General features: G+C 37.4%; 1 protein-coding gene across 1 annotated transcript in view; it reads right to left on the bottom strand.

The window, feature by feature from the left end:
* Positions 1 to 25,879, bottom strand: part of MSH3 (mutS homolog 3) — a 183,074-nt gene that overhangs the window by 97,342 nt on the left and 59,853 nt on the right. Inside the window, exons 10-12 of the mRNA XM_065874063.1 lie at positions 24,681 to 24,795; positions 19,180 to 19,264; positions 16,682 to 16,791 (exon numbers count right to left, since the gene is read on the bottom strand). Of these exons, the coding sequence (XP_065730135.1) occupies positions 16,682 to 16,791; positions 19,180 to 19,264; positions 24,681 to 24,795 (310 nt within the window). The remainder of the gene's footprint in view (positions 1 to 16,681; positions 16,792 to 19,179; positions 19,265 to 24,680; positions 24,796 to 25,879) is intronic.

Below are 25,879 nucleotides of genomic sequence, written 5' to 3'. Positions count from 1 at the left end.
TGCATTGGGAGCCCAGAGTCTTAACCACTGGACCACCAGGGAAGTCCCCAAGTCTCATTTTTGTTCCATTTTTTTCTCTGGCTCATCCTCCGCTGTGTAGAACAGGCATTTGGTTTAGCATGACAAAGTAGAACAGGCCAGAGCTTTGTAGACACACAGGCTGATTCTTCCATTCTCAATGGGATGGCCTCTTAAATCTATTCAGTTCTTTCCATGTCTATTGCCACTACCCTAGCCTAAGTAAAAGTCATTTCTCACAAAAAGAAATGTTCTACCAAATAAGCCTCCTAACTTTCCACCCCATGCACACTTCTGTCCCTTTTTCCAATTCATTCTCCACACTGTAGCCCGAGTGGTCTTCCTAGAACCCAAACCTGTTCATGCCATACCTCTGCCTTAAGCTCATCAATGACCTGCCATTAATCTTAGATTCAAATCCAGAATCCTTAACTGACCTATAGGACAACTGATCCCTGCTTACCTCGCAAGTCTCGTCTCAGATCACCTGTCACTCTCTTCCTTTCACTCTAAGTTCCAGCTGGACTGAACTTCTCCCAACATCTCGGTCACTCCAAGTTCTCTGACATCAGGGCTTTATCATCTGCTCCTCACTCTGCCTTGAAGACTCCTTTCCCCTTTCCTACTGCCTACCAGCTTCCACTTTGGCAAACTCCTTCTCACCCTTCCTCTGAAAGGGCTTTCTAGACTCATTAGACTGTATTTCATCCTTTGCCATCCTTTTCCATACAACCCTCTGTTTTCTTTCCATAGTGGAACTTACAACTGTATTTACTTCTCTACTATCTTTACCGCTAGACAGTAAGCTTGGTGAGAATGGAGATCATTTCTTTAGTCCCATAGTTCTGAGATCACGATACGTGCTCAATAAGTAGCTGTTGAACTTGATTCAATTGAATTTCAAAGACTACATATAAAATAAATCAAGATGAGGTGAAAAAATAAAAAATTAAATTTTCTTTGCATAAGATTGTTAGGGTAAAACATTGATTTATTTTATCACAACGTTTACCCCAAATGCTATACAAATATAAAGTTTTATTTTAATAACTCACTCCTGCACAAATGAAAGATGACACCAATTGAAATAGACTAAGTTGATGCTGCAGATGGTATGAGGACAGATAAAATAATGCCATCTGTGAATGTATAAAAGACAGCCAGATAGCTACTCCCTCAAAAATTATACAGGTTGTCTGAAATATGGAAAGATAAAAGCAAAAGAGGTTAATAAAAACCTAAATCACATTTATGAAGTCTTCCAAAAGACTTTTAAAAAAATACTTTCTTGGAAAATAGAAAGGTAGTAGCTTTTTTTAGCCTTGTGACAGCCCAGACAAAAGCCTGTTCACTATGAATCACTTTCACATTAACCCAGCCTTTACTTGTTAGGGAGGTAACAGCTCAGAGGTTAAGAATTTGGGCTGAAAACGTAAATGACCTCAGTTCAAATCCAGGCTCTTCCATTTACCAGTAATTTAGACTTGCCCTATTTTCTCCATCTATAAAATGGAAATAATAATGGTCCCTAACTCATAGAGTTGTTACAAGAATTCAGTGAAATAATACACATTAAGCACTTAGCACAGTGCCTGGTACATAGTAACTACTCAATACCTGTTAGCTGTTACCACCATTATTATTACAGAGATCTTTATTTGGTTATGAAATTTGTTTGGTAGGCAACACAGAGAACAGCTCAGGGGAGGGAGAAACAGCACCCAAAACATAAGCTTGGAAATAACTATGTGAAAACAAGCCTTTAGGCATAGATATGCAAAAAGGTGTTTTGTGCAAAGTGAACAGGAAAGGATTACACAAGGAAAGCTAGTTCTGGCATCTCAAGTGCTACATCTGACTGGTAGTAGTGGCCTGAAGTACTGTACTAAGATTGGTTAGTAGGTACATTGAGAAAGAATGCCATAACCAACTACAGATGTCTAACACGGGCAGGGAGAGGGGGAGATGGGGAGAGGGTGTGAGGCACTGTCTACCACCACGAATTTCTCATCACTGGGGCAGCTATACTTCCACTTTTATCTCCTATAAGCAGAATGCAAATCAATAAAAAATGACTTCTAATCAAGTTTTTTAAATAAAATGGTATATCTTAGAACTGTTCTTTAATTAGCAGGTATAAGACTTTCTAAATAACCATAATAAAGTAATAGGTCAGACCACCAGAACAGAAAACAATTATTTTGGTGCAGTCAATGAGAGAGATCAACAAAACAGGAAATAGCACTGTCAATTAAATGAGGATAAAGATATTATTCCAAGATGCCCTATGGTATTCTACAACTGATCTTATCACATGATACATTCTAAACAAATGAAAAGAGGACACCTGAGTCATTCATTTCATTCCATATGACAAAAAAACAATGAATCTGAGGTCCTGGGGATGACAAATATTCTTCTTTACCACCAAAGATCCAACGAGTAAATGTGAGTGTTGCTGGAGTCCTTCACATTTGAAAATGAACTGAGTGATGACGTTAATATCTGTTGTATGTGGCTGTCACTCAGAAACACAGTATATCACCTATAGCTACTGCCATAGTAAGGACATGTGATCAGTCTGTACCTGCTGGTTGCTATTTGTGGAGATGCCTCTATAATTCTAACATCAGGTTATTTGGGGAGGAAAGAAATAAACTACTGGGGAGAGGTTTTTTGTTGTTGCTGTTCTGATTTTTTACTGAAAGGTTAGCTCTAAAGACAGATGATACAAAATGAGTAAATTAAATTCAGACATTAACACATTACTCATGCAATATGGCTAAACCAACTACCTAAACAACTTTCTGGTAGAAACATGAATCACAGGCCTTCTCCTAGGACCTAACCATCATTATTTGAATCCACCTAGCTTTGCCTTTCACATACACTATACACTCATTCATTCAATGAACAGTTGCTGAGTGCTTATAAAGCACCAATTGCAAAAATAGAAGATGGAGAGTGCAAATATCACGCTCAAAATCTTATAGATCATGAGTTTATTTTATTTATGAAATTACATTCTAAAGAGCTATTCTCAATATTTACTTTGTTGCAAATTGTATATCACCCAAGTTTTTAAGGATTTTTATTACTCATGTTCAAATGAGGCATCATTTTACCAAGAGACAATTCACCCTTTTCAGAATATTAAACAGAACAATTTTCTGACAGCTACCTTCCATTATTGGTTCAGGCCACAAATCTGAGTCTTTGAAAAGAGCATGAATATGATTTGTGTTTTTGATGATAATGGAAATGGGTATTTTCAGACCACCCCTCCCACTGCGGACAATTCAAAAAGCCAAACAAAACATAAAACACGTTCATGAAAGCATCAAAGGACTAACAAAATGGTAAGGAAAAACTATACTAAAATCTAAAAGAAAGCAAGAACCCAAAGAAATAATCCAGCAGTAAAAACCACTTTTGCACTAAAAAGATATGCCAGAAGGATCTGCTGTAAAAATAAGCTGGCCTCATAGTAAGGGTAAACTTGTAGAGTAGGTGAGCATCATTTGGATGAACTGAAACATGTCAAACATTGAACCTGGATTAAGATGTCCCAGACTGGAAGTATCACTGAGAATCTGGCAGGAACAAATGAAAATCTTCTTTGGGAAAAGACATCTTCATCTTAGCTCTCATGTTATTTATTTATTTATTTTTATTAGAGTATAGTCGATTTACCATATTGTGTTAGTTTCAGATGTAGAGCAAAGTGTTTCATTTTTTTCAGATTATATTCCATTATAAGTTATTATAAGATACTGAATATAATTCCCTTTGCTATACAGTTTATCTATTTTTATGTATAGTAGTCTGTGTCTGTTAATCTCATACTCCTAATTTGTCCCTCCCTCCCTCCCTCCCCTTCCCCTTCATTAACCGTAAGTTTGTTTTCTGTGTCTGTGAGTCTGTTTCTGTTTTATATATAGATTTATTTGTATTATCTTTAGATTCCACATATAAGTGATACCATATAGTATTTGCCTTTCTCTGACTTTCACTAAGTATAATATTCTCTAGGTCCAATCATATTGCTGCAAATGGCATTATTTCACTCATTTTTAACGGCTGAGTAATATTCCATTGCATATATATACACCACATCTTCTTAAGCCAATTGTCTGATGATGGGCACTTGGGTTGTTTCCATGTCTTGTCTATTGTAAATAGTGCTGCTCTCTCACTTTATTTTTAAAAATAAAATTTCTAAATAATATAACCAGCATTCAAGCATAAAAAGAAACGAGATGAGTAAGAATCAATAGAAACAACAGACAACAGGAAGAGACATAAAAACTACCGAGCTTTGTGGGGTGTGGGGCTGAATGATAAAAAATAATAAATTCAAAAGACACTGTCAAAAGAAAGCAGATGAATTACAGAACAGGTAGAGAAATTAGAAATCAAATCAGTTATATAATTTCCATTACTTTACAGGTGATCTTTCTTTGCTCTCTTGCTCTCTACAGGATTTTTATCTCGGATTCAGTGTCATGTGTAGTTTCATCATGATTTAGCAAAACGTGGATTTCTTGTTTGTTTTCAATTGCACTTTGATTCAATTGTGCTTTCTAAACCTAAGGAGTCACATCTTTCATGAAACATGAGAAACTCTCATCTTCTATCTCTTTGAATATTGTCTCTCTTTTCCTGTTCTCATTTTCTTCTACCGGAAATTTGATGAGGATTACGTTAGACTTGATTTGTCTTTCAATCTCTTCTATCTCTGACCACACTGTCTCTCTGTGCTACACTCTAGGTAATTTCTTCAGATATCATCTTGGATTTCAGATATTGCATCTATTCTGGTCTAACCCACCCACCATTTCTAAAAGTTGTATGTAGTTCTTCTTAAAAAATCAACCTGATGTCTTTTGATGGTATTCTTGTTCTGTGCTCATGTTTTTATTCTCTTTTGTGTTTTTTTTAACTTGGTGGTTCAATATTTATCTTTCTAATCCCCTTATCTGAAGGTCTTGGGATTCTGAGTCTACTGTTTATAATTTCTGCTGACTCAACTCATGATTACTTGTTTCTCCACATCTTTTGTAATTACAGTTTATGAGCTTACAGCAGAACTTGCTCTTTGAAATTCCTAGGAGGCCTAGATGAGACTGTATCCCTTCAGGGAGGACCTGTATTTGCTTTCGCTAGGAACCATAACGCACAATGGGACAATTTTAAATAAATTTCATAACTTAGAAACTGCCAGACCACAGAGATAAAACAAATTAAAATAACAAACCTGAGTGAAGGTGGGCCTATGGTTAAGAATTCTTGGAAACTTGGCAACTATAGTACAAAGCAGAGACCAGCTAAATGTTCCTGAATAGACTGCATCCCAAAAGATGCTGGTTAATCTATATGCAATAACAGGGCAGACGTTTGGGTAAGAGGCATTTAGGGTCACTTTTTTCTTGGTGGCAGCAGTCCCCTTCTCTGCTCTCACTCGCATCCACACAGCAAAGGAAAAGAGGCATGGGGTCAACACCAATCAGTCACAGCTCCCAGTTATGCTTCACCCACCACTCTTCCTTCCCATTTATGAGAAGTAGTGTGTCTCACTGGGCTAAGTAAGAGCAAAGTCACCACAGGTGAACATCTGTTGGCAGGCTCATGGAACATGGGAAACCACAAAGAATAAACAGGGCCGTCTCGTGTAGTTAATTTCAGGAAGTTCCAGAGAGTTAAAATGGCATTTAGTTTTGCTAATATAAACTAAATGTTAAGTGGAGCAAATATATAATATTCTATTACTTTGTCATTTAGGCCAGGGCTATAAATTAGACATACAAATATTAATACTCTAAACATATGGGTTTACCAAAATAAAAGTCATTTAATTATTCAAGAAAATTAACTATCACTAAAATGTACTTTAGAAAATTACACAAAAATCTAGTCAAGGACCTATTTCCTAAAACCAACAATTTTCAATTTTCTTAAATATTGGTGTGATTTAAATACCAAGAATAAACTTAGCATGCTTAATTCTCTCAAGCAGTTTTATAAAAATCTAACTTGAATTATAAAAGTATTCTTCATTTGTTCTAATTATGTTATTGAGTTATACAGTGAGTCACAAGCATTTTATTTTAGGTATAGAAGTTTCCGTCACTTGCATCTCCTCCTCCTCACTAGATTACACCTTGACCAAATTAGATTAGAAACTCCTTGAGAGTAGGAACACTGTCATTGACACTAAACAACACAAAATTAATAATAACTATCTGGGACTTCCCTGGTGGCATAGTGGCTAAGAATCGGCCTGCCAATGCAAGGGACATGGGTTCGATCCCTGGTCCGGGAAGATCCCACATGCCACGGAGCAACTAAGCCCATACGCCACAACTACTGAGCCTGCGCTCTAGAACCTGCGAGCCACAACTACTGAGCCTGCGTGCCACAACTACTGAAGCCCGTGAGCCCAGAGTCCGTGCTCCGCAGCAAAAGAAGCCAACGCAGTGAGAAGCTCGTACACCACAACAAAGAGTAGCCCCCGCTCACCGCAACTAGAGAAAGCCCGCAAGCAGCAACGATGACCCAACACAGCCAAAAATAAATAAATAAGTTTAAAATAACTATCTTATACTACTAAGTGTTAATGTGCACTTGGTCAATCAGAACAGAAAGCTGAGCTTCCTAAATTCCCAGGACTCAGACAAGTTAAAGTATTAAATAAAAGAGAAAGGCTGTGATCCAAGCCCAACCACATACAATGACAGTCCTCAAATGCTAATGGCTGCGTCATTCTGAGAAGGGACTCACACAAAGGCTCTACCTCCTTACCAGTGGTCTTTGAAATTTCTCCTCACGATTCTGACTATAGCTACAGGCAAAAGATAAAATACAGGGAAGTACCAGATTCAGGAGAACTGACCAGGACAGATACTGGACAACTGACAATCGTGGGCACACAGCCTCCTTCCTGTCACGACTGGAAGCCCCCCCAGCCAGGTCATCTTATGACTGTCTGCCCATCTTTCTAAAACAAGATGTGGTAGAAAACAGATGCTCTCAAGTCTAACATGGGCTTTCCAGAGAGATGGGCTTGGGTTTGAATCTCACTTTCACCTGATTAAGATGGTGGTGAAGGGGTGGTAGCAGTACCATTTAAAAATTTCATATATGTTTGTGTGTGTGTGTGTGTGTGTGTGTGTGTATTATATTCTCTATATTATTTACTTTTTAAGAATAAAACATCGCAAACACACACAAATCACTACCCCAGCTGCATTTCTTTCCCTTTCCTCCCTTCCCAGAAGTGACCATTTTCCTGATGTTAGTAAATATCCTTTCTACTTCCTATTTTTATATTTCTACCACTTATGTCTGAATCCCTAAACAACACAAATGTGTTACAAAGTTCAGATAAATGGTTATTGTGCTCTATGTATTCTTTTATAACATTGTTTTTATGAGATTTATCCACATTGAAACATGTAGACTTGAGTCATTCATTTTAACTGCCATATAATATTCTAATGTATGACCAGGTAACTATTTTTCCATTCCCCTACTAATAACTAGGTTGCTTACAATTTTGGGGTATCACAAAGCTCACAGCTATCTTCTTGACTACACAACTGATGCCAGGAACCACAGTAATCCTTTATATGTACCATCTTATTTGGTCCTCACAACACCACTGTGGGGTAGGTAATGCAATTCCCATTTTATAGGTAAAGAAACTGAGGTGTACAAAAGTTCATAACTTGACCCAAGTGACACAACTGAATGAGGGAATCAGAACTCAAGCTCAAGTGTCTCATTGACTCCAAAACTGTGCTTTTGGAGTGGCCCTATGTGCTTTGCTGGATGATCTCGATTAATGAACCTGAGTGTCAGTTTTTCTCATCTATAAAATAGAAGCAGTAACCATCTCTGAGGGTAGTTGAAAGAACAGAGATAACACAGATGAAAAATGCAGCTGAAAAACCAGATGAAAAACCAGTTAGACACTGGTTTCCCTTTCGGCCATTTTCTTTCCACTCATATGATCCTCTTGAGTTTTCATCTTCTGCTTCCCCCCACACAGAGACTAATTTACAGAGGAACAGACCTCACCTCTCAAGCCTAAGCACTTCCCTCTTCGCACCTTGGCTACTCTTCTTTCCTTAACTCTTAGATTTGGACGTCTGCTCCTTTCTACCAAAACATTTCCTTTTCTTTTTTTAAAAAAATATGTTTCCTTTTCATCCCTAAAATCAATCTAACATTTTGCATAAATACCTTCACCTGGACAGATACAATCCAGAATGTCTTTCAAAGGTAAGGGAGATTAAAGATTTTTCAGAATACTGTACTATAGGAGCAAAATTGCATAATGTTTGCAATTTACAAAATTCAGTGTTCTTTACAACTTCACTACAGATATTGAATAAATGTGTGATACATTTAAATAATCATCAAAACACTCGTTTCCATTCCAGAGATGTGTACATTTGATCTGCCCATGCCAAGAGGAGGAAAGATATGAAATAACTGAGCCTATCTGTTATGGATTGAACTGTGTCCCCCCAAAAATATATGTTGAAGACCTCCGTACCTCAGAATGTGACCTTACTTGGAAATAGGGTTATTGTAGATGTAAGTAGTTAAGATGAGGTCATACTAGAATAGGGTAGGCCCCTAATCCAATTTGACTATATTCTTATTAAAAGAATGCCACATGAAGAGAAATGCACACAGGGAGAATACTATGTGAACATAAAGGCAGAGATAAAAGACAACACATCTCCAAGCCAAGTAACACCAAAGAATGCCAGCAAACCACCAGAAGCTAGGAGAGAGACACTGAATAGATTCTCCCTCACAGGCCCACTGACATTTTGATCTTGGACTTCTAGCCTCCAGAACTGTGAGACAAATTTATGCCATTTAAACCACCCAGTTTGTGGTACTTTTGTTTCGGCGGCCATAGTAAACTAATACACTGTCTAAATCACCAATTATGTAATTCAGATTCTACAGGTATGGTCTTTAAGAGCCACATGAAAATCACGTTGACCCCAAATATTTCTAAGCAAATAAATTCTGATTCAGATGGGTTTAGAGTTATGAGCTAGACCTTTTTACATGATACTTAAAACTAGCTATGCCTGAGGTGGATGATAGCCCCTTCCTGTCACCCAGCCTGGCTTCCTTACTAAGTCACATGACTTTCTCTGATCAACTTCTATCTATTTTAATTCCACTAGGGGTTTGACAAGAATGCAAGATGTCGCCACACCATTTCTTCCACTGTTAAGTACAATGTTTTCACACCTGAACAAGCAATTATTCCACTAAATGAGAAGAAATGATTTCTCAGAACCAAGTCTGTGGCACTAAAACAAGGAATCACATGAAAGAAAACTGCTTCTAAGGTTCTTTTAAAATCAAGAAGATTTTCTCAGAAAATTAAACTTCCCTTATATAGGTTTGTCTTTATTTTCAAAGCCTACTGAGAACCCTAAGATTTTCAAATGGATTCATTTGTTCATAATTTCTTAATCATCTGTTATATTCAAAGTACTATGAGCTGCCAGTGTATTCTATGTGTGTGTTTGGGGCAGAGTAGTAAGAAACAGGACATAATTGAGAGGAGATAACTTTCTATAGCGGGAGGAAGGAGAAGAAGGAGGACTTCTCAAAGGAGGAGTCTGAGTTAGGACTTTAATGACTTTAAGGACTTTCTTTTCATTATCCATTCAATAAATACTTACCAGACTATACTACAAAGGCACAGTAATCAAAACAGTATGATATTGGCACAGAAAGCAGACACATAGATCCATGGAACAGAATAGAGAGCCCACGGTCAATTAATGTACGTATGGTCAATTAATCTATGACAAAGAAGGCAAGAATGTACAGTGGACAAAAGACAGTTTCTTCAGTAAGTGGTACTGGGAAAACTGAACAGTTATATGTAAATCAATGAAATGACAGCATTCCTCACACCATACGCAAAAATAAACTCAAAATGGATTAAAGACTTAAATGAAAGGCCTGAAACTGTAAAACCCCTAAAAGAGGACATAGGCAGAACACTCTTTGACATAAATTGTAGCAATATTGTTTTGGATCTGTCTCCTAAGGCAAAAGAAATAAAAGCAAAAATAAACAAATGTTGCCTAATTAAACCTAAAAGCTTTCGCACAGCAAAGGAAACCATCAACAAAATTAGAAGACAACCTACTGAACGGGAGAAAATATTTGCAAATGATATGACCAATAAGGAGCTAATATCCAAAATATAAGAACAGCTCATACAGCTCAATATCAAAAAAAAATAAAAAACAACCGGATTCCAAAGTGGGCAGAAGACCTGAACAGACATTTTTCCAAAGAAGATATACAGATGGCCAACAGGTGCATGAAAAGATGAACAACGTCCCTCATCACCAGAGAAATGCAAATCAAAAGTACAAAGGGATATCACCTCACACCTGTCAAAATCGTTATCATCAAAAGGTCTACAAATAACAAATGCTGGAGAGGATATGGAAAAAGGGAACCCTAATACACTGTTGGCGAGACTGTAAATTGGTGCAGCCACTATGGAAAAGAGCATGGAGGTTTCTCAAAAAACTAAAAATAGAACTACCATATGATCCAGCGATTCTCCTGCTGGGTATATATCTAAAGAAAACAAAAACACTAATTCACAAAGATACATACACCCCAATGTTCATTGCAGAATTATTTACAATAGCCAAGAAATGGAAGTAACCTAAATGTCCATCAATAGATGAATCGATAAAGAAGATCTAGTATATTTATACAATGGAATATTCTTCAGCCATAAAAAAGAATAAAATTCTGCCATTTGCAAGAATGTGGATGGACCTAGAGAGTATTATGCTTGTGAAATAAGTCAGAAAGAGAAAGACAAATATTCTACTCTATAACTTATATGTGAAAATTAAAAAATAAAACAAGCAAATTTATATAACAAAACAGAAATAGACTCCACAGACATTGAGAACAAACTAGTGGTTACCAAGGGGGAGAGGGAAAGGTGGAGGGGCAAGATAGGGCTATGAGATTAAGAGATACAAACTATTATGTATAGAATAAACAAGGATATATTGTACAAATGGAATTATAGCCATTATTTTGTAATAACTTTAAATTGAATATAATCTATAAAAATATTCAATCACTATGTTTTACAATATTATATGTTTCAGGTATACAACACAGTGATAATGTTGTGAATCAACTATACAACTATACCTCAACTTAAAAAAGGAATACTGATATATGCTACAACATGAATGAACCTTGAAGATATTATGCTAAGTGGTAAGATAGTCACAAAAATACAAACCTCGTGTTATTCCACTTATATGAGGTACCTATAATAGTCAACTTCATAGAGACAGAAAGTAATATGGTGCTTGCCAGAGTTTAGGAAAAATGAGTAATGAGAGGTTATTCATGAATGTGTACTGAGTTTCAGTTTTGCAAGATGAAAAGAGCTCTGAATGGACTGTGGTGATGGTTGCATAATACTAATGTATTTAATACACTTAAAATGTATTTAATGACATGTACACATAAAAATGATTAAGATAAATTTTATATTATGTGTATTTGACACTAATAATACATATTTTGTTTAGAAAGTGCAAATGTAGAAAAATGAGCACAGGGGAAAAATACTTATCCATTGCTTGTTATAAATGAAACACACAGTTGAGTGAGACAGGCAGATATTAAACAAACACTGATAAACAAACACCAATCACAGTAAGTCCTATACACTATCCAAATACGAAGAACATAATTTAGATCAGGAGGTCAGAGAAAAGCTCTCTGAAGAACTAACACTTTAAGGTAAAACCTAAAGAATAAAGCAGTTAGCTGTGTAAAAACTGAAGAGAAAGAAAAGAATATTCTAGGTAGAGAGACGAGTAAATGCAGAGACCATGAGAAGAGAAAAAGCTCTGGGATGCTCAGGAACTAAAGGAAGGCCAGAGTGAACAGATGACAATGAATGCATGAATGCAGAGGAGAGTCAGACAGAACAGCCATGTTTAAGAATTTTAATTTTATTTGAAGCACAATGGAAAGCCAATGAAGAGTTTGAGGCAGGGGAGTAACATGATTCAGCTTTTATTTTCAAAAAAGAGATCAGTTAGGAGGATACTGCAGCAGTCCATGTGGGACTGACTGCAGTCAAGATGGCAAGACATGCACAGTCTCTGGATATATTTTAGGGGTAAAAGCAATAGGACTTAGTATTAGATTGGATGTGGTTGTCAAAAGGAAATGTCCAGAGTAACTCCCAGGTTTCTGGCCCAAGCAACGCATTAGGTGGAGGGGACAGGGAACCAGGAGGAGGAATAGGGTTGAATACGTTAAGTTTGAGATGCCTGTGATACACCTATGTGTTTAGGAGCCTGAGTTGAATATATAAGCCTGGAGAATAGAGGAGAGTATTTGAGAATCAAATTTGAGAATCACTGACATTTTGATATTTATGGTCATGGGCATAGGTAAGTTCATTGGAGAGAAGAGAAGGGGAAGGAAGGATAAGGGAAGGAAGAAAGCTGAGCTCCTAAGGTTCAGGCCTCAGGAACTCCAACATTTAAAAGATACAGAGAAGATGAACAGTGAGCAAAGGAAACTTTGAAGAAGCAGCTAGCAAGTTAGGGAGACAAAAATGAGTAGTTTCCACTTTAGAAAAAGGGAACAGACTGTACAAAGGTCCAGAAATAAATCACACCTTAGCGTGCTGTGAGAACTGTAAATGGTAGGGAGCAAAACATAATCAGATATACATTTTAAAAAAAATCATCTTTGGGTAATGCAGATAGAAACAGAGAAGGGCAATACCAGAGGCATGGAGATGCTTAGTTTCCTTAATAAAAAGTCTTTCATGAAAGGGCTTTCACCTGAGTGCCTTTCATAAAAAGTGATTTTATAAAAAGGCAAGATGATATAATACTACTTCTTGCAGAGAGACAATGTTTTCATCATTGATCAAAATAGTTCATCCACTAGAAGGGGAGGAACTGATTTCTCAGGTTCCCTTTGTGGTTAATAATCTGCTGTTCTATAAGTGGTATGCACACCTGCACACGCATGTACACACACACACAGCTGCATTTTCAAGAAAACACTATCTCACTGAAGAAAATGTCTTATTTCCAATCTGTTCTGCACACTCATGTCGAACATTTCCTGAGGCAGAGACATGCTAGTGGATGTGTGGTTCTGGAGCTGCGGGAGATAATGGAGACAAAGTCATCTGCACATGAGTTACAGGAGAAGCCATGGCCACAGATAAGATCCTAAGTAGTGTTGAAAGTAAGAAGATGCCCCAGGAAAGAACCACGGGTAATATCAACACTTAAGGTGCAGTCAGAAGAAGAGGTACTCACGAAGAAAACTCAGAACTTACCTTTGCTTAATATTTCAAAACATAGGGTAAGTTACTGAATCTTGAATACTCTTCTGAGATGACCAAACCTGCCTTGTAAATTAATATTTTGCCTAAAATACCGTTTTAGATACTCATCCCACACTTTTCAAAGTTTTCTGCCCCTCCCCCCTCCCAACCAGTCACTATTTACAAGCAGAATTTGCATTTTGGGGCTTGTGGAGAAAACCAGTAAAGTACCTATGGTATATGTATAAAAGATTGACAAGACCATATCAACTAAAAGAAGAAGAAATTCAAAGATGGAATCTCGAAAAAAATGAATTCAATATAATTTAATTTTAAAAGGTCTTAGGACTAATGGCTTGCCAACATGGCATTCAGCTATAAGAAGCCAGAGACCTACACCGAAGAATCTTCTTGCCTAAAATTACACAACTGATAAAACGTATGGGGCACAACACATAAGAAAGCATAACCTATTTATAAAAGCCAATGTGGTTTCAGTAGAGTAACATCTGACCTCAATAACCCAAGTGAATTCTTTGAATCAGTAAGTATAGGGTAAAAGCCATTTATACTTTCTAGAAAGTCACTAGAAAAATTTGCACCAAAGAGGCCATTTTACAGAATAAAAAGTAGTGGGAGTGGAAAATCCTCTGAAACTTGAGACACTTGGTCCTGAATTTATGAACTGTGTGATTGCCCTGGAAGCTAAAATAGGTTGAAAATATAAAAAAGATCCTAAAGGATTTAAGAGAATTCATGGATGACTGACAAATAATGGCTCTTGAAGAACTTTGGGAGATCCACCTTATATCTTGCTAAGTTCCCTTGTCACCAATTATTTGCTGTATGATCTCACTATAGACGAAAACTAGGCTCTAAACTAACCTTTGGCTGCCTATGTCAGAGACAGAATATTAGCCTGGATGCATGGCACCTAATGTTAGTACTAAAACAACAACAACAATAAATATATAGCTGAACTACTAACTAATCAGCTGAAGATTTTCTCTAGGTATTTATTTGGAAGACATGGCAAGTGCAATTAAGATATAACTGGAATTCTTTTGAAGTCAATTTTTTTCATATAAACACATTTTTATTTATTAATAGTTATTTATTTATTTTTGGCTGTGTCAGGTCTTAGTTGTGGCACAGGGGCTCTGTAGTTGTGGCGTGCAGGGTCTCTAACTGTGGCACACGAGTTCAGCCCCACGGCATGTGGGATCTCAGTTCCCTGACCAGGGATCGAACCCTCATCCCCTGCACTGGAAGGCAGATTCTTAACCACTGGACCACCAGGGAAGTCCCTGAATTCAATTTTAATGGATTAGGAAACTTAAAGTTTTAAAACTATGACTTAAAATAGAAATGGCAAAGGAAGAAGTTTTGTGTGCCTGTTTTCAGCTATATATGTTTTAGGCTGGTCTAAAGTTCAATACTTGAAAGCACTGGAGTTCAATGCATGGAGTACCTTCTCTCAGCCTTTCTGGGAAAGGAGGGTCCCGAAGAGTACATGATTAACCCCCAAAGAGCATACAACACGGTCTACTGAATTTATCTCAAATTAATCCTGTTTATACAAAACAAATTTAACAACAGAAATAAAAAATTTAATTTGCATGTAAAAGTCTGCTAGCAAGTCTGTTTCTGCTGAATATTTCAACGAACCAAATAAAATAAAAATAATAATGTGGATGCTCTAGATGCCTTTCTATCAGCCAGAAGGCAACACCCCTTATATTGCTGTCCACACACTATCTACAGAAAGCCAACTTGTCTGCTTTTGCTCCATGAGGTATCTTTATCTCATTTGAATACTGAACCAAAGTAGATAACTTCCATTTTCAGAATTCCTTCTTTACCTAGTCAGTTACCCCTGTCTGTAGGTCTTTACGGTCAAGAAAAGAAACCGTAATGACCCACTAAAAGCTGAAGTGATTTAGTAACCAATCATCATCAGAACAGTATCTTAAAGCTTAGGACTAACAGTAACAGCATCTGCTATCCTTTGCCAAAGATGGCTATTTACTAAGCACAGCATAAGATGCAGCCATTAGTGAGGCTGCTATGCAGTTTAAGAGACGATGCACGTAAAGCCCCTAGCATAGCGCTTGCTATATGACAAAGAGCTCAAAACTGGCAGTGAAGATTACTGCCTCATTCTGTTCCTTACCGCAGCCCTGTGAGGAGGTACTGTACCACTGCAAAGGTGAGAACACGGTGGGGGCTAGGGGGTGGTGAGCTGCAGCCTTAGTGGGACTGACTCAGTTGACAGAGCCCACTAACAGCACCAGCACTACACTCTCTCTGGTCCGTCCATATGGGAAGCTGCTCAAGATGGATTCAATGCTGATTTTAAATCTAGGCTCTACCAGCTGTGAAACATCAAGTAAGTTATTGAAGCTCTCTGAATCTGTTTACTCATCTCAAGGACCCACCCTCAGAGGATGATTCTGAATATTAAATACTGGTACATAGTAAAAGCACAATAAATAATAGCATTCATTCATTCAGTCCGTCAGTCAACATTATTTGGACTCCTACAACGTGACAGGCATAGGTCACAGCTCCCAAATCTATCTGCATGTCAGAATCATCTGGGAGCTTTTAAAAATTCCAACTCCCAGGCCACACTGGAGGCCACTGAAATCACAATATCTGGGGGCTGGATACAGGCATTAAGTATTTCAAAGCTACCCAGGTGATTCCAACGTGCAGACAAGCTTGGAAACCACTGTGTTTCAGGCACCAGACTCACCTACCTTCCCTGAAAGCACACCTAGTTTACTCATCCTACCTTCTTAAACATCTCACATCTAAGCCCTCTTTCAGATTCCTACTGTTACTTCTTTAGCTCAGGTCCTCAGAACCTCTCCGTGAACTTGCCAGCTTGTTCCCCACCCGTGACCACTTTGTCTGCTCCCACACAAGCCAGCTCTGATCCTATCACTCCCATGTGCAGAATCACTGGATTAACCTCCTCTGGCTACCAGCTCCTCAGCCCAGCCTTCAAAGCCCTCAACAAAAGGCAGTGCCCCATTGCCCCAGCCTCTCTCTCCCTACACGTTTATGTTACTGATGACCCAAAAGAACTGGTTAACCCACTTTCTCCGGGCAGACCCCATGTCTTCCAACTGAAAGTAGGCTCGTTCTTAGGGACAAGGAAAAAAATCTTCCCGATAATAGTCTATTGCCAGATACAAAATAAAATCTTCCCCGACTGAAAACAGTGTTCAGATTAAACACACAAAAGACAATTCCTTTTACCTTAGTTTAAGGAGTGGCTGGGTAACCCACTTCTTTAACTTCCGTCTCCCAAATGAAGTTTTAGTATGGTCTAAAACCCAAAATAAACTTCCTTTGGTTTTCATATCAGTCTAAAAAAGACCAGAAAACAAGGTTTATTAACTAGATGATTGTATTTGTACCAAAACTGCTAGTTGTTCATGCGTCCTCATTATTCCATAGACCCCAATTTTAAATGTTACGCCCTAGCATAAAACAGAGCTCAAAACAGGTGTTCATTTAATGTCAGATGAATGAATGTATACATACACACATCCTTATATACACACACAAAGTACTTATATTTTACACAAGAAAGATATAGTCTGTGTATAGTTTTTAGTTAACTAACAATAAATTATTGAGAAGTCTCTTTTGAAATGTTTGTCTTAAACATCTCAAAAATATAACTGCATCCTTTCCTGCCTTGGAAAGCACAGTGAAGATAATTTCATTTTCCTTTGGCAGTTCAGTATCTCCCACTACCTAAGAGTTGCCATTCTAAAGACAGATACTCTCATGACAACACTGAACAAGTTTACAGAGAGAAGTGAACCTGTACTGCACTCTAGGACTGTACCCCTGAAGGGTTTGATTTTAGTCTCTTTTATTAAATCCTTAGCAAAAATTTATCTATGCTTTGCCACTTTAATGTTAAGTCATTAAAAAATTTTTACAATTAACTAGAGATGGTATTAAATTTTACCAAGGTTTCACTGTAATACAAAATATCTAATAATAGGTTTAAGTTCTACTTGGAACATAAAGTTGTTTTCACCTGATTTTTTTTTTTTTTACTCTTTCCTTCAAATCAACGAGCAGGTACTTACAGAATACCTCCTGTGTGCTCAGTAGAATAACTGGCAAAGGTATATTAAGACATGGTGCCTCCCTCAGGGCACTTACATCCAAGTGTGGGAGAAAAGACTCCTAATGAGGACACAGTGTGCTATAGCCTCTCCAGGCCTTAGGAGTTTAAAGCAGAGCACACACGGAAACTACAGTGTCATGGAAGGCTCCCTGAGGAGCTGGGCAGGCAGAGCAGAACTATGAGGAAAATCCACATCAGTGACTGCACCATCCCTTCCTGAGACGAGAGCCCGACTGCCTGGACCACAGTAAAGGGTCCCAGGAAGAGTACGGTGGAGGGGAATCATTCTCTAATTACCTGGCATCATTGGGGAAGCAGGCTCAGATAAGAGAGGGAGAGCTGGGGGAGACCTGAGTCCTGTTACACCTTTGCTCTCCCTGGCAACCAGCTCCCTCCTCATGACCCCTTTCCATTGCTCTATAGTAAAGGAGGACAAAGCTGAAGCACAAAGACAAGCAGAAGATGCTAATTCTCAGCTTCTATTTCTACAAGGGCCCAAGTCCTGATAAAGAAAGGGATTTTAGAGGGTATTCTGATGACGGATGATTTTTGCCTTAGGAATTTGATTTCAGAATTGACTCCACTGTAATAGGATGTGAACAGGGAGGATGTGGCAGAAGTAAAGAAATCTTGGACTACCGGGGCTGTGTCTGCAGGCTTTGACTGTGGGCTCTTCTTCACCCCAGAAATGCCCTTTTGTTTGCTACCTCGGGGATGTTTACAGCGTTGATGAGAAAGATTTGCGGGAAATATACTCAACTTCCGGATGACGGAATGACATGATAAAAATGTTATTGCATAAAAGGAAGGCTGACTCCAGTATACAAGGACAGCCTGGCAGAGGGAGAAACCAAGTGAGAGAAACTAGACAGCAATATACAAATCCAGGAGTCAGGAGAATAAATTCAGCATTTACTTTAATTCACAGCAGTTCTAGTGATTCACAGCAGATGGTTCAGCTTTTCCACTACTTACTCAAATGACTTGGAACTGCTTTTTCTTTCTGTGACTTTATGTTATAATAACATTAGTTTTACAATATAATATCTCACATTTCCAAGTGATAGTTTAATACATGAAAGCAATAATTTTAATGTCTTCATTACCCTTCTCATTCATCAATAAAGGGCAAGTAAACAATAATGGAAGTTTGCGAAGTGAAATATTATGCATCTTACAGTCAAACTGAGTATCAGAGAAACTTGTTTTATATGCTGGATAATGAAGTAAGACTGCAGACATTTCAACAATCAGTTAAAAGTATGTAGAAAAAAACATAACCAAGCAGACCAAAAAAATCCACTTTACATTAATTTCCAAAGATGATGCCTTTCCAAAGAAATATTTGATAAAGAAATTATCAGGATGGACGTGTCGCTTCAATCATTAAAAAGCACAGCTCTATAGCTCCCAACGTACTCCCAAGTAAGTATTTCATGTATTTGGTCCTCAGAAAAAGTGAGCACTGCAGTTACCAGTAGATGTCAGGCAATGCTGTCAGCTGAAGACAACAATGTTTTCACCTGCATACCTAAGCACAGACTGCTACCTTATCCCACATTTTTTTTCAAAACCATTTTGAATCTAATAGGCCTTATGTTTACCTGACCTGATTCTGAAGGATTTCCAGGTTCCTTAATGTTGTTCCATTAATTGTCATAAATTCCATTTCACCTGACAACTGTTTAAAATTCCTGTAAAAGAATGAAATATGAGCCATGATGCAAGTGCATAAAGAAATAGAAAAACTAATTTAGGCATCAGAAATACTCCAGTAACATGATTTCCTGCGATAGGAAATCGAACCAAAAAAAGCCAAAAAGAATATTCATCATTATGAGAGTATCTTCTATCGACTGGGCGCTGTTAGGTAAACTGATGTGAAAGGACAGCTGTTGTCACACCAAAACCAAGAACAAGGAAGGAAAGTAATGGTACCAACAATTTTAAAATTTTTTTATATTTCCAGTAATAGAACCAAACATAGTCTTTTATCATTGGCAGAGCAAGTGGTGGTCTCTTCAGGAAAAGCTATGCGATTTGCTAGAAAAATATGTCAGTGTACTTAAAAACGTTCTCCTTATTCTTTAGCATGAGATCATCCTGATAAACACTTTAAAAGCTTTTAATCAACATTCCGGTATGTGCAAATGTTATTTACTCTATAATTAAGACCACAAATTAATGTGGCTAATGTTTTAGTAGAGTATAAAACTGAAAAAGTAGAAATTACTTCCTTAAGTTCAAAGAATTCACATTCTCCATATGTCCCTGTAACTATCCCAAACTAGATTAAAAATTCAATAAATTTCAAATAAACTTGACTATTGAGTTCAATGTGATTAATAAATGTATGCACAATTCAAATTTTGTCCTTATTAGCCTGTCACGTTAAAAAGTATATTAATCAATGCATTACTAATCCAGTAATTAACTTCCTTTATAAGCCAGTCCTTTGACATTTCTGTTCACAGCACTTACAGATTTGATGGCTCATTTTTCAAAGCAAGAAAAATAACGGCAAGTCACTAAACTATTTGGAAGGAAAGCATGAGTGTTTGCATCATAAAACTAACCCCACTCATCATGGCCGTAATAAGATGTAAATAAAATCCAGTTTCCTAAGCCAGTTATGGAAGCAAGCTTTCATCCAGGAATCTAGAGCCTAAAATCAGAGCCCAAGGAGCTAGTCCTCATTGAGAGATACCTCCACTTCTAGATGACTCCCACAACTAAGGTTCCAGAGCCCTGAAAAAGAAATAACTTACTGCATATTAGGAATGTTGCCTAGTAACTGAACACTGTCCCCTGGCAGTGTAATTTACCTGCAACAGGTTTGACCTAGCTTCCAAAGGTTGACTTGTTAATGATTTTTAGAGGGAAGCAACTCCAACACTGATAGTAGGTGTGTGTAGGCCATTCTCTCCTTCTTGTAACTGTTAACTTGATTTGCCTTGCATTACAGCAATTTATCTTCTTCTGCTATCCTCATTAATAGATCTAAGCTCCTTGGAGGCATGGGTTCTTTGTGTCTTATACATTTTGCAGCACCTGCAGAGCCTAGCAGAAAGTATATGCTCAGCAAAGGTCTGCCATCTTTCTGTGGGGAGGCCAGTTTGGGTTTGTTTAGTTTCCTTTGAGTTATAAAGCCCAGAAATGGATATGAAACACCCAGAGACAGTAATAAAATGTAAAACATTATTTTTAGGAAGAAACAATTAGGCAGTGATTTGCTGTACAGCTGACAGATGTTCACACACCTTCATGGTCAAAGATACAAGTTGGAAGTATTGCTAGCCTGGACTCTGAGTTGCTATTTAACCAGTTCCTATGTGTTTAAAGAAAAGTCATTTACTTCCCCTGTTCTTGATAGGTTTAACCTACACCCTAGGGGTGATTAATGAACACTTGAGTACCTTAATAAGACAGACTCTCGAAGGATGCTTAGTTGGCATCAAGAACCCACAATTCAGCAGCATTGACATCTGCACTGATCTTAATAAAAGAGATCAACCACTGGGCAATATTAAGTTAGACTGATTCCTATGGAATGATAATTACCAAGCAACTATAAGAACTAACTGTGCTTCAGGTTTTCCATATGTTTGGATGATAATGTACTCTGGAGTTTGACTCTTCCTTACAAATACAAAAGAAAGTTCCTTCTGTCAGTGTCTATTTCCATTAGGAACTATATATATACTTTTGAAGTCAGGGTTATATCTGCCAGCATCCTTAGGAATTCGACAGTATGTGATCACTGATCAAGCAATTCTAAATTATTTATCCTTTTGGAAAAAACCAAATTTTATGTGCTTTGAAATAAACCTTATAAACAATGCCTGGCTAGCATTCATCCTGTGTGAACTTCCATAGAAATCTTCCAAGTAACATGGGAATATACTTCATTAATATTTCAAACAACAATAATACAAAGGATGCTTTTTTTTCCCCTCAAGTTTTATAATGGGAGAAAAATGTTCTTGCTGAAAATTGCCAAAGAAATTTAAGATTCTACATCATTCCTATACTACTTAAATAAAAACAAAACAAAAACCAATCTTTCTGATTTAGACAAAGGCAGCAAAGGTGTAGACCTTATGTGAAAGATCAACCCCTTACAAAGATTCTATTTAAATACTATTAATATTATTTGAAAATGAAAACAAAGAAAAAAAAGACACCCTACCACATTACATATGAAATTTATAGTGGAGAATAGTTCTCTATGTAGTTTTCAGAGTTCATACATTCACCATTTGTCTAACCTTTTGATGGTTAATTTATGAATTATAAATTGTATCATACGACAAAAATTCAGTTTTATTGTAGATTCACTTCTAATTTATTTGCAATTAAAACAAATATCTTTGCATTCCTAAATGCTGCCAGTATGCATATTAAAGAAGAAAATAAGAAGAAGGGTGTATAACAGATCCCCAACGATTCACTAGGAGAATACATAGGACTCAGTTTATAGTCATACTCACAGCTATGATTTATTACCGTGAAAGGATACAAAGCAAAATCAGAAAAGGGAAAAGGTACATAAGGCAAAGTCCAGAGGAAACCAAGGGCAAGCTTCCAAGAGTCCTCTCCTGGTAAAGTCACACAAGATGTACTTAATTTACCCAGCAGTGAGTTGTGGCAACATGTGTGAAATATCCACCAGAGAAGCTCATTAGAGACTCAGCACCCAGGGTTTTCACTGGGGGCTGCATTCACATAGGCACCTCTTCCCCACCGTGTACCAAAATTCCAGCTCCCAGAAAACAAGTAGGTGTTCAGCATAAACCATACTGTCTGCAGAAACCGTTTAGGCACAGTGAGCCATTCTTACCAGAGAATGCTGGAAACCCTCCCCAAAGGCAAGGTCTCAGATGCCGGTCAAGGGTCAAGCTTGCATGTAGGGTTTCCTAAGGATAGTTGTCTCATCAGGTTTGCCATGTTAATCTTTTCTTGCATCTCTCTCTTTTCAAATTCTGTTTCTCTTAAAAGTATCTCTGTTGTATTTATTTACTTTTGTATTCCTTCTAGTTTACTCTTTATTCCTAAATTGATCTTTTTCTTTAATATATAGTTCATTCTCAAATCCTATCACCTCATTTCAAATCTTTCCTATTTCTCATGTATTCTCATTTGTCCTTTCACATTTAGCATCATTTCCTTTTAGCTCATTTTGAAGTAATAGGTTATAGTTTTTATTTAATTTGTGGGCATGTCTTTCTGGTATGCGTTCACTTTCTATAAGGACATTATCCTGCTCCTTATTCTTTTTTGTTATAATTTTATATGGGATTCCAATTTGGTTCTTTTCCCATTGCTAATTTTTAAGTGAAAATTAGTTTTCCAGAAGTTTCAGAACACAGACATTTTTTAGGATAGCTGATGTTACTTTACACATCTCCCTCTTCTGTTTTTTTTTATGGTGTTCAATCATGGCACCTCACTTCTGCTTTCATTCGTAAAAGATTAAATGCACGAGTACTGTCCTTTAACCACAACTAGAAAATTATACAAATATATATATATACACACACATACACACTATATATATGTGTGTGTATATATATATATATATATATATATATATATATATATATATATATATACACACACATATATATATACATTTAAAACTGTTTTCGGGCAGTTGGACATCAGGCAGCATAGAACTGTGATCCCTGAGAGAAGAAAAACAAAAGAGGTAAACACTATGACTAACTCCTTGGAGAGACCAAGGAAAGTAGAAGTTGTGAGAGAGAACGTCAGAGACGACAGAGCTGCATACAGAGAGATGCAGAAGGGTCCCATCAAAGTCTTTGGCTAAGCACTGATCCTTAAATATGCGGAGGACCTCACATGAGATCAGGGAAAGAACCGCAAGAAACAGTAGGACGAACAAGGGTTCACATAGGGCTTAGAATAGTTTGCTCTCTGACTAAAGAGAGTAGAAATACCTCAAAATACTTAGGGCATTGGGTAGAACTCTTGGAAGTGTATTGCTTTCAGGGTGGGATTAAAATAGACATAGACAAGGATTTCCCAATCTTGGTACTAAATGACATTTTACTGAGATAGCTCCTATCTGTCCACCCCACCTCTGCAGAAGAGGAAGTAGCTTACTTATCCAGGATCTATATGATATAGGGTAATTCTTCACAGAGCCAAAGATAAGGGGCTAGTGAAGGTAGAATATGGAAAGGCAAGAAAATTATTCTGCTACCCCTTTTTTATTCCACTGGCTTTTAAACTAGCATTTTCCTAGAATGTCAATTGCCAGCTTTTAAATCTCTCAACTCTACAAAGTTAATCACTCTTTTAAAAAGCTGTCTATAAAGGGCTTCCCTGGTGGCACAGTGGTTAAGAATCCGCCTGCCAATGCAGGGTACACGGGTTCGAGCCCTGGTCCGGGAAGATCCCACATGCTGCAGAGCAACTAAGCCCGTGCGCCACAACTACTGAGCCTACAGCTCGCGAGCCACAACTAATGAGCCCATGCGCCACAACCACTGAAGCCTGTGCGCCTAGAGTCCGTGCTCCGCAACAAGCCCGCGCACTGCAACAAAGAGTAGCCCCCGCTCGCCACAACTAGAGAAAGCCCGAGTGCAGCAACAAAGACCCAGTGCAGTCAAAAGTAAAAAAAGTTAAAAAAATTTTTTAAAAAGCTGTCTATGTTAGTAGCTGTCCTCTTTATCTTCAACTTTATGGTCTGTGAAATAAGAATTGAAACCAAGAATAAGAAAGGTGATGAAGTTTTATGAATGCTTTTCAATACCACTTCTTAATACTACTTCTCAACTAACTGTGCATTAGTATAAAGCACAGTTTTATATTATGGTGTTGTAGTCAACACTATAATACATTCAATAGCTATCATGAATACAAATTGACAGAATTCTTAAGCTTTCTTTTAATTTATGTCAATTAATATTTTTAATATTCTTCAGCAACAATACCACACAGCTCATTCTTGTCCCAGAATATTCTATCCAGAGCAGGTAAACCTCTTGCCTAGTACTTAAAAAAATTCAATAGTACTTACCAAATTCAATTTAAGAAATGTTTTTTAATATAACACCACCCTTTTATTTTTGCAAAATCACTTACTTGGGTTTGGAAAGCACCTTTTCCAAGTTAAACTCTTTCAGATATCTTATTATGGCAGCCAAAGAGCAAATCACAGGCTTTTCCAAGTTAATGATGCCAGAAAAACTTTGAGAACCTAAAAAAACAGAATATACACCTTCATTAAAGTTATTATTCATTATTAAAAACAAATATTAAGTTAAATAAAATTTAGTTTATGATTTTTGAAATAATAATTTAGACCGTTATCTCCCAAAATTACCCTTTGGAAAAATATAGAAGTTTACAAATACTTAGGGTACGAAAGAAAGGGCATTTTCTGATGGTAGATGACCCTTTTTTGGAGAGCAACAGAGCAACTATTTTCAAAGTGTAAAATGCTCATCCCCTTTGACCCAGAAATATTCCAAACTGCTCGTTAAAGATGTGTATACCAGAAAGTGAGTTGAAAAATCTTTTCTAGTAGTTTCTGCTTTATAACAAAGTCAATCAGATATACATATACATATATCCCCATATCTCTTCCCTCTTAAAAAATCAGACACAACCTAATTGAACATCGATATGGTATTACTTAAATAAATTTCAGTACATCCAGATTATTATGCACCTACTAATGGGAATGACTTTCCCATTAGCTTTCCATCTGGTCTCCCACCTCTATCCCTGTGCCCTATAGGGTATTCGTAACAGATCAGCCAAAGGAATCCTTTTTAAAATGTACGTCACATAACTGGATTACTGTGCTTACAAATCCTCCAACATTTCCCAACTCACTGCGAGAAGCAGCACAAGTTCGTAAAGGGTCTACAAGTCCCTACACAACCTGCCTTCCATCTCCTTTCATCTCTGAGCACACCTCCTAATATTCTCCCCCTTAGTTACTCTGTCCCAGCACCCAGGCTCCTTGATATTCTTTAAACACACCAAGCACTTAAGATATGTTGTACTTACTGTTGTCTCTGCCTGAAACTGTTCCTTCACAGGTCCATGTGGTTTTCCCCCTTAACTCCTTTAATCTTTGTTCAAATCTTTGTTCAACTGCCACATTCTCGGTGTGGGCTTCCCTCACCACTCTACTTAAAAATTCACCTCTTCCCTGCCTTTCTGTATCGTACTCATCACCTTTAAACACTATTTTATTGTACACCTCCCCCTATTAGACTGTAAACTCCAAAAGGGCAGGAATTTTTGTCTGTTTAATTCCTTACAGTATGTAA

This window comes from Phocoena phocoena, chromosome 3, assembly GCF_963924675.1.
Source record: "Phocoena phocoena chromosome 3, mPhoPho1.1, whole genome shotgun sequence".
NCBI classification, from domain to species: Eukaryota; Metazoa; Chordata; class Mammalia; order Artiodactyla; family Phocoenidae; genus Phocoena; species Phocoena phocoena.
The sequence above is the reverse complement of the archived record's forward strand: the minus strand, read 5'-3'. Positions and strand labels throughout refer to the sequence as shown.